General features: G+C 63.8%; 2 protein-coding genes across 2 annotated transcripts in view; both read right to left on the reverse strand.

The window, feature by feature from the left end:
• The window catches only part of NAA10 (N-alpha-acetyltransferase 10, NatA catalytic subunit), a 136,594-nt gene that overhangs the window by 67,794 nt on the left and 59,488 nt on the right, over nt 1–9,312 (reverse strand). The gene's annotated exons all lie outside the window — the stretch shown is intronic.
• The window catches only part of L1CAM (L1 cell adhesion molecule), a 13,977-nt gene that overhangs the window by 1,820 nt on the left and 2,845 nt on the right, over nt 1–9,312 (reverse strand). The window contains 23 exon segments of the mRNA XM_077769629.1: nt 83–239; nt 391–524; nt 1,013–1,132; nt 1,215–1,388; nt 1,670–1,796; nt 1,799–2,002; nt 2,231–2,346; nt 2,912–3,134; nt 3,313–3,383; nt 3,633–3,830; nt 4,063–4,173; nt 4,321–4,445; nt 4,624–4,780; nt 4,893–5,059; nt 5,177–5,288; nt 5,895–6,038; nt 6,168–6,299; nt 6,457–6,641; nt 6,744–6,855; nt 7,139–7,309; nt 7,415–7,537; nt 8,594–8,796; nt 9,040–9,145. Of these exon segments, the coding sequence (XP_077625755.1) occupies nt 83–239; nt 391–524; nt 1,013–1,132; nt 1,215–1,388; nt 1,670–1,796; nt 1,799–2,002; nt 2,231–2,346; nt 2,912–3,134; nt 3,313–3,383; nt 3,633–3,830; nt 4,063–4,173; nt 4,321–4,445; nt 4,624–4,780; nt 4,893–5,059; nt 5,177–5,288; nt 5,895–6,038; nt 6,168–6,299; nt 6,457–6,641; nt 6,744–6,855; nt 7,139–7,309; nt 7,415–7,537; nt 8,594–8,796; nt 9,040–9,145 (3,372 nt within the window).

Genomic DNA, 9,312 nt, shown 5'->3' on the forward strand with positions numbered 1-9,312 from the left:
ACGTCCTGCCAAAGGCCCGGGGACCGAAGGGGACTTGAACAAGCCCTACGCTCCCCCACCGGAGGCCCGGGCCAGGCCTCACCTGAGTATTTGCCACCTTTGCTCCGCTTGATGAAGCACAGGATGAGCAGGATGAGAAGCAAGAGAATGATGGCGCTGATAAAGCCGATGAACCAGCCCTCGGTGGCGAAGCCCGCGGGAGGGAGCCTCACGCGGCCTGTGGGCACATCGGGAAGACACTGAGCCCAGGCCCCCCTCCCCGCCCCTCTGGGCAGGGCGGGTGGAGCGCCAGGCCTACAGATGCCAGAGGGGCCAGGCGGGGGTGACAGACGACCTGGGGCTGAGGCACGAGGCACGCTTGAAACTGATGGGTTGGGGAGACCCNTTCACGGCCATCTTGAGGAGCACCCTCTCCTTGAGCAGGTGGATCTCATAGTCTGTGTCGGGCTGCAGATCCCACTGCGTGTAGGAGCTCTGGTTGTAGCTGACATACTGCGGTGGCAGATGGGGGCCCGTCTTCTCGTCTGCGGCGGCGAGAGGGCAGCAGAGGTGAGCAGCAGGGCCATGCGGCACCCCGGTTCCATGCCACCCCTGGGGGCCCCTTTCGTGCTCACCTCCCAGGGCTTTGAACCAGATCTGGAACCCAAAGTTGCACTGGCCCTCCTTGGGGACCCAGGAGACCACGCTGTAATTCTCGCCGGCCATGGCCGAGATGTTGCCAAAATCCGGGGTCCCTGGGGAGAGAGGTGGGGGGTTGTGGCTGGGCCTCCTGGGCCTGGCTGTCCGACAGGGCCTTTCCAGCCCCCTCCAGCTCACCAGATAAGGCCATGGTGCCTCCTTCCCGCACGATGGCCTCTCCAGGGCCCTCCTTCGTGGTGGCCTGCAGCTGGAAGCGGTACCGCAGGTGCGGGCTGAGGTTGGTCAGGTTGTGCGTCCGCAGCTCAGGGNGGAGGAGCAGGGCCATGCGGCACCCCGGTTCCATGCCACCCCTGGGGGCCCCTTTCGTGCTCACCTCCCAGGGCTTTGAACCAGATCTGGAACCCAAAGTTGCACTGGCCCTCCTTGGGGACCCAGGAGACCACGCTGTAATTCTCGCCGGCCATGGCCGAGATGTTGCCAAAATCCGGGGTCCCTGGGGAGAGAGGTGGGGGGTTGTGGCTGGGCCTCCTGGGCCTGGCTGTCCGACAGGGCCTTTCCAGCCCCCTCCAGCTCACCAGATAAGGCCATGGTGCCTCCTTCCCGCACGATGGCCTCTCCAGGGCCCTCCTTCGTGGTGGCCTGCAGCTGGAAGCGGTACCGCAGGTGCGGGCTGAGGTTGGTCAGGTTGTGCGTCCGCAGCTCAGGGTCCGGGAGGTCAAAGGACAGCTGCTCCTTGTCCCCATCATCCACTGCAAGGACAGGCGGGGAGGGGGCCGCGACTNCTCTCCAGGGCCCTCCTTCGTGGTGGCCTGCAGCTGGAAGCGGTACCGCAGGTGCGGGCTGAGGTTGGTCAGGTTGTGCGTCCGCAGCTCAGGGTCCGGGAGGTCAAAGGACAGCTGCTCCTTGTCCCCATCATCCACTGCAAGGGCAGGCGGGGAGTTGGCCGCGACTTCCAGCTCCGCTTACCCCCCAGCTCCCCTCTACTTCCCCGCCAAGCCCAGCTGGGACTCCGGGCCCATGACGCACGTACAAGGGTGGTAGGAGAGCACGTAGCCAGTGAGCACGCCGTTGTGGCTGAGCGGGGGCTGCCAGTGCAGCAGCAGGCTGGTGTCCGACTGGCACTCCACGTGCAATGCCTNGGCCGCAGGGTGCGAGGCTCACCTCCCTCTGGGGTGCTGAAGGTCATCTCGCTGGCGGGCCCCAGCCCTCGGCCGTTAAAGGCCTGCACCTCCAGATGGTAGGAGCTGTAGGGCCGCAGGCCTCCCAGCACGGCGCTGGTGGCGTTGGCGGGGACCACCACGTGCCCCTTGTGGACGTGCCTCTTGCTGTGCTTCCTCTGACTGCCCTCCCACCAGTAGGTCACCTGCAGGCGGACGGAGGCCCCGTAGGGGGAGGAAGGCGGCGAGCGGGGCACACCCCTCCCCACCCCCGTGCACGCTTCCCACCGCCCTCAATGGGGAACCTTTCCTCCTACCCGAAGACTCTAGGAGAGCAGCGTGCAGGTAGCAGAGGCTCCCCCAAACCCTGCCGCTCCCAGTGGCCTCACACCTCACCCTGGGAATCCCCTCGCCCCCATGCCTTGAACCCTTACATTGTATCCCCGAAGGTGGCCCTTGACCCGGGCTGGGTCCACGGGCCACCATCTGACCAGCACGGCACTGGAGTTGAGGATCTTGATGCCTTCCAGCTCGGGGCTTGCCTCGGGGTCTGGAAACAGCCGGCGGCATGGATGAGGGCCTGTGGCCTCTGGAGGCCAGCCCAGAACCCTCCCGCAGAAGGAAGATAGATTTGGATGCTCCATGGGGGGGCGGGCCATTTGATGAGCAGGGCGTGTGCACAGGCTCCGGACCCCTCCTTGTATACCGTGCATCAGTTGCAAGGGCAAAAACTACGCAAAGGAGTAACCAGGAAGGATCCTGACCAGGTGACCAAAACTCACACGTGGTCATGGTCCATGTGCAAGGAAAAAGAAAGCAGAGGGACAACTAGACCTGATGGGAAATCTGGGACTGGATCCCGCACTGGGGGAAAAGACAGCATTGACTGATACCATTGGAATATCAGCTGCCAACTAGGTAAATACAGTGGTAAATCAATGGTAAATGCCTGTGTTGTCATATGGCACTTCGGTTATGGAAAACAATGTCCTCACTCCTGGGAAATGCTCTGTGGACAGCCCCAGCGTGGAGGGAGGAGGAGTGTGGCCGTCTGTGCGCATTCAGGCTCCCCCCCTACCCCCACACCCCGTGGGCCAGGCCGGCCCAGTACTCACAGTCTTCCCCAGAGTAGCCAATGGTAATCTGCGGCTCAGGGCCCTTGCCCTGGTTGTTGACAGCCTGGACCTTGATCTCATAAGGCACAAAGGTGGATGTGTTGGACACAACCAGGAAGGGGTCGCTCACGATCTGTTCCTGCCAGGCACCCCGCGTTCCCTGAGGGCGCCACTGGACACGGTACTGAACCTGGGGGGCATTCCAGTCTATCCACCTAAGCGGCTGGAGGAGGGTGAGATGAAGATGAGCCGGTTGGCCAAGAGCATTCCCCCCCTTTGACTCGCTCCCGAGCCCAGCCTGATGTCCCATCATCCTCTGGTCCTCGGCACAGCCAAGGGTAGTGGCCAACACGTGGTCCTGGCCTCATGCCCTGGGGCACGCTCAGCCCAGGGCCCCTCACCTTCCAAGTGATGACCATGTTGCTGGTCTCGTTGCCTTCCCCCTTCACATCCACAGGGTTCTTCTCTGGGGCTGGAAGGTAATGTGTTAACACGTCAAAGCTGTGGGCTCCTGCTGAGTCGGTGAAGGCCAAGGACCAAGGAAGGAGTGGCCCTTTCTGGCCCCGGAAGCCAGGAGCCAGCAGCTCTGAGGGAACCCTGCCTCCCCACTCGCCCTGGACACCTAGAAGCACAGGGGCCTGGGCACGATCACGTCTCCAGCCCCTCCATGAAGAGGAGCCCAGGGCCCCTGGAGTTGGAGACTCCCTCCCCGGTGGCTCACCTGCCTCAGGCGTGACCACAGTCTCCGAGGCGGGGCTGGGCTCTCCGGAGCCATATTTGTTGATGGCAGTAACTCTAAAGGTGTAGTGGACATAGGGCGACAGCTTGAGGGTGGTGGAGGTCTGGTTCCCGGGCACCTTGCCCAGACTATACCATTTCTCAGGCGCCATCTCCTTGTCCTCAAATTCAATGTCATACTCTGCCAAGAAATGAACCGGCAATTTGGCGTGTGGCACACAGGGGAGGGCTAAATGGGGTTCTGGGTCTGGGTCTCCCGGAGGAAAGAAGGGAGTGCCCAAGGCGGCAGGCATCCCACACCCAGGTGCGGGCTCCAGGGTGGGGGAGGCGGTCGTGGGGCCTTGGGCCGGGGAGGAGGGAGTTCCCACCAGGAGGGCAGGCTACCAGGGGTGGCGGTCGGGAGGGCCTCTTACTCTCGATGGGGGCGTTATGGTCCTCAGCGGGTCTCCAAGACAGGCGCACCTGGCTCTGCTTCAGCAGGTGACGGTCAGACAGCTCCAGCTGAGGCACTGGCCCGGGGCTCCCTGAGGGCCATGGAGGGTGGATTCTCTGGTCCGTACACAGGCTGGCCGCCCCCCTCCCCCCAGCTTGAGAAGGCCCTGCGATGTGAGCCCGGGCTCCTGCCCCACCCATGCCTCCAGGCCCTGAGCCCGATCCCACCTAGGACTTACCCACCACCAGCAGCTCGGCCCTGCTCTCCACCACGTCCAGCTCGGTGCCAGCCACGCAGCTGTAGTTGCCCTGGTCACTGTAGTCCAGGCTGTGGATGACCAGGAGCCCGTCCTCTATGAAGTACCTGGTGGGGGGAGGGGGCGCAGGCTCGTCCTTTTGTTCTGCTCCCCCCACCCCTCTTGCCAGAACCTTCCTGCTCAAAGCAGGGGCGCTGCCCCATGGATGAGGCCAAGAGGTCTGGACATCCTGCCTTCCCCACTCCGCCCCCTTCCACCAGGCCCAGGTTGGGGCTGGGCCCGCACTTGTCACTGTCCCCAAACTCCTGGAGGTTTCGACCGTCCCCTCGCCAGGTGATGCTGTGCTGCAGGGAGGGGTCAAAGGAGGCCTGGCACGTGAATGTCACTTTTGAGCCTTTCTTCTCGATTGCGCTCTGCGGCCCCCGTGTGATCTGAGTGGCATCTGGGGGCAATGATGGAAAGGGCGGGTCACTCTGGTGTCCTCCAGACACTGTACCCTCCCTCCTGGAGGCGCTGCTGATCACATCCGTCCGGGGTAGGGGGTAACATCTGACCTTTGACCTGCAGGTTAGCCACAATGGTCACATTATTTTGGTCGTTGGCAGCCTGGCAGAAGTAGTGGCCAGTGTCGTTGGCCTGGAGGTCCCGGATGCCCAGGGTGCCGTTGGCGTAGGGGAAGAAGCGTTCATCCTGCAGCGTGGTCTTCCCTTCCTTGTCCAGCCTGGCATGAGCAGGGCAGGCCTGGCTTGGACCCCACCAGGCCGCGCTCCCTGCCCTCCCCCACTACCTGGGCCGGAACATGGCTTAAGAGGCACCACCTTCAGGGAGGGTCACTCACCACTGCACGCTGGGCACAGGAGCTCCGAAGGCCTTGCACAGAAGATAGGCGGTGCTGCCTTCCACCGCCATGTAGGTCTCGTTGTCTGGGGTCAGGATCTTGGCCGGAAGCTCTGGGGGAGAAGCAGTCACAGGGGACAGGGCAGGATTCAGGCTGGGGCGAGGGCCCGTGAGCAGCCAGGGCAGGTGTGGGGCTCACCAGGGCAACTTCTCACAAGAGGGCCCTTGGGTGCCTCCCTGCACCCAACTCCCACCCCTGCGAGACTGAGTCTCTGCCTTCCAACGTGCCTCAGACGTGCCTCCGACCCCAGGCATCCAAGTTTTACCAATTCCTTGAGCCCCAGTGACAGTATACCTCTTCCAGAAAGCCTTCCTGGCCCACCTCTGTCTTCCCTGAGGCTCCGGGAGAGGAGCTACCAGGCTGGCCTCAGGCACACCCCGGCCAGGGTGAGCCTCCGCTCAGTGACACTCCTCAGTGACACGTGGTGGGCCAAAGCACTCTCTAAAGCTGCTTTTTCATGTGGTGTAAATGGTGGCGAGGCTCTGCCCTTCCTCCGCAGCACCGCCCCCTGGACCCTCGCCCCCCCACCCCGCTGCTATTGATGAGGGTGGGCGAGACATGGGGCGGAGGAGAAAAGCAGTGAGGAGAAAAGCAGCTGCTGACCCAGGTAGTCTGGTGGCCTTGCCTGGTGAGCTGCGGGGACAGATGGGTTACTCACGAACGACATAGATGTAGGCATTGGCCAGCAGGACCCCGTGCCGGTTTCGGGCCTCACACTGGGTCACCATCGTGTCGCTGGGCTGCACGTTGCTCAGGATCAGTGCTCCGCGCTGGATGCGGTACTTCTGGTCCTTGGCCAGCTCTGCGTGAGCAGTAGGTGGGCCCCAAGGCCCAGGGCAGAGCAGTGAGGCCCGCCAAGCCCCCCTCATCACCCTCCCCTTCCTCCCCAGGGCCCGCCAAGCTTCCCGCCCCCGCCCAAGGCCCCACTCACCCTCCACGGGAATGCCATTGATTCGCCAGGTGACCTCCGGCTGGGGCCTCCCTTGCACTTGGCAGTCCAGGCGGGCAGTCTCCCCAGGCCCGTACAAATGGCTCTGGGGTTTGTGTAGCCAGTAAGGGGCAGCTGCAGCAGGAGGCAGGTGGCCCTGAGCAGGGGTGGCCCTCAGCCAGCTCTTGCCCCAGACCCAGACCCGCCCACCCCCTGTGACAGTGGGCGCCGCAGACTGCTGTCCCTGGAGGTCACTCCTGGGAGGCTGAGCAACCCAGCAGGGGCACCATACCTTCCACGGTGACGTAGTAGGTGTGCCGGTCGCTGCCCAGCGAGTTCTCGGCCAGGCACCGGTATTCCCCATCGTCCTCTTCCATCACATTCAGCAGCTGCAGGGTCTTGTTGTGGTTCTGGTAGGTGACTCGGTCGGCCGGCATGGGGCCACTTGGGCGCAGCCACTTGATGGTGGGTGTGGGGCTGCCCAGGGCCACGGTGGAGAGAGCACAGGCTGTTCAGCCCCGGGCCTCGACAGAGGCCCCACGGTGTCTGCCCACCCCCGGCAGGGGCCCCCAGACTCACAAGCCCTCAGCGATGCACTCCAGGACCAACGGCTGCCCCTGCAAGGCCACCAGGTGGCTGCTGGAGTTGGTGGGGAAGAGCAGGCGTGGCTTCCTGTCGATCATGCTGTTGGCTGTGAGGAGAAAAGGGGTGGGTGGCATGGCCCACTCCACCCTTCCCCCACGGAGTTACCAGGCTGGGTGATGCCCCTGTGAGGCCCTGGGGCCTCTGTTTCCTCCTCTGTTAAAGGGAGGGCCCCTTCTCTGTTCTCGCCTCCTGGGAAGGGGTCTGAACCGGGGTGAAGCCGGAGCCAAGCCGTCCCGGAGGAAGGCCAAGGCCGCCTGAGCCTTGGGATGGGCTGTGCCGGGGCATGAGAGAGAAGGTGAGGAGGGTGTATCAGAGTCTTAGGGACTCACTGGCCTTGACCCGGAGGTCAATGGGTTCCTTCTGGATGATGGTCCGGGTGCCGGGGAAGTGGGCATGGCAGATGTAGTCTGAGTGGTTGTCCGAGGTGAGCACGTTGGCAAAGTAGAGATTGCCGTTCTGGCCCATTGTCACCCGCTCATCCTGTTTGATGTGCAGGATCTCTGTGGGGGCGGGCGGGGGATAAGGAGGCGAAGGTCAGGGCCCTGTCCAGGAAGCTGTACCCACTGCCACCGTCACCCCAGGCATCAGCCCTCGTGGGCACCCACTGCTGTTCATCCAGTAGATCCGGAGCGGCTCTGCGCTGGGCGGAGGGTGGCAAGGCAGAATCACGGACTCCCCCTCCTCCACCTCTACAGGTTTCACCGTCTCCTTGGGCCACTTGGGGGCACCTAGAAGGGACAGAGATGCTGGCACGATGGGTCCCAACTCTCCTCCTGGTCAAGGCAGGGCAGGGGAAAGGAGGAGGGACGGCCACGGGGGCGAGAGGGCCAGATTGTGAGGAAGCGGGAGGCAGTGACTCCGGATCCTTTCTGGGCTCCAGGCGGAGACCCGCAGAGGAGAGGCTGGACAGAGGACCAGACGGCTGTGAAGGGTTAACCCTTCACAATGCTCAGCTCCCACCCAGAGGCCTAAGATGGCTGGGGGTGGGGAGGCAGTGAGGCTGTGGTGCAGTGATGGGGGAGGGGAGCTGTGGAAGGATGTGGGAGTCACAGACCCTTCCATCATCCTGACACAGAAACCATGGCAACAGTTCCCAAGGTAACCAGAGGGGTGAAGAGGAGAGGGGAGCATGCTCGGGAGGCAGAAAGCTCAGCGAGGATGGAATGCAGAGGAAAACCCCAGGGAAAGGGCGACACAGATAAAGACAGAGCTGGCGGGCAGGAAGGAGGGAGATGGAGGGGCTGGGTCGGAGGTGGAGAGACGGAGGCAGGAGGGAGGAGGGGAAAGCAGCGGAGAGAGGCCACGGAGCGATGGGGGAGGCGGAGAGAGACGGCCCGAGGTGGGGAAGGAGATGGGACCGCGGAGGCACAGAGCGGGCAGAAGCCCAGGCCCAGGCAGTGGGTCAGACAGAGGCAGAGCAGACGGGCAGGAGAGTGAGGCAGGTCAACGAGGCTGAGCCCGAGAGCGAGAGCGCGGCCCACGCGGCAGGCCCCAAGGCCGAGGTGGGTCAAAGCCGGGAGGAAGAAGCCAGGGAAGGGGAGACGGAGGTGACCAGAAAGGCAGAGCAGAAACAGACAAAGCAAAGAAGCAGGGGGACACTCCCGGGTGATGACGGAGGAAGGCCGCTTCCGGCTGCCAGAGCACGCAGTGTCCTCTGCACATGAACCCGGCAGCTGGGGGGGGCGTGCGGCCCCTCAGCCCGGACCCCCCCATGCCCCCTGAGACCTGCTCAAGGACCCTCTCGTGTGGCCCAGGCCCTCCCGGGTCCCTGTAGTGCCTCGCACCCTCAGCCATGAGCTGGATCTCATGGGACATGGCGGTGCCCAGCTTATTGCTGGCAAAGCAGCGGTAGGTGCCCTGCAGCCTCTGCGCGAAGTTGCTGTTGTTGCCCGCGATGGTGAAGGAGCCGGAATGGGGCGCCTGGTGCACGGTCACACCCACTTCCTCGTTGGGCTTGAAGTGGACGCCATCCCGAGTCCAGCGGAACCTGTGGGCAGACAAGAGCTCAGAGGCCAAAGGCCCTGGAACCCAGGACAGGGGCCGGAGCGGGCTGGGGGCCAGGGCGAGAGCGGTCGGGGCCCTGGGGGCGGGCTATGCAGGGCAGGGACCGTGGGTGAGGAGAGGGACCCAGGGCATCTGGGGGCAGAAACCGGGTGGCCCTGGGAGGGAAGGGGACTAGAAGCTGAGGTCAGCAGTCAACAACAGGGCTTAGAAGGTGATGGTCACTCACTGCACTTCAGGTTTGCCACTGGCCTCGCACTTGAGGCTGATGTCATCTGTGGGGAAGACAACCAGGCGCCGTGGAGACTGTTCGGTGATGACAGGTGGCTCCATCACTGGGGACAGGATAGGGAAGCGGTGGTGAGGATGGGGTCTGGCTGGCATCACGGCCTCGACCCCTGTCCCACTGTGAGGGGAAGCAGGGTTTGAAACCCTTAGGCCCCAAGGCCACGGAGGTGGGGGGGGGGGCAAGGAAGAACAAGCTAGAAACAACCTACTGAGA

This window comes from Crocuta crocuta, unplaced genomic scaffold (genome assembly GCF_008692635.1).
Source record: "Crocuta crocuta isolate KB4526 unplaced genomic scaffold, BGI_CrCroc_1.0 scaffold978, whole genome shotgun sequence".
NCBI classification, from domain to species: domain Eukaryota; kingdom Metazoa; phylum Chordata; class Mammalia; order Carnivora; family Hyaenidae; genus Crocuta; species Crocuta crocuta.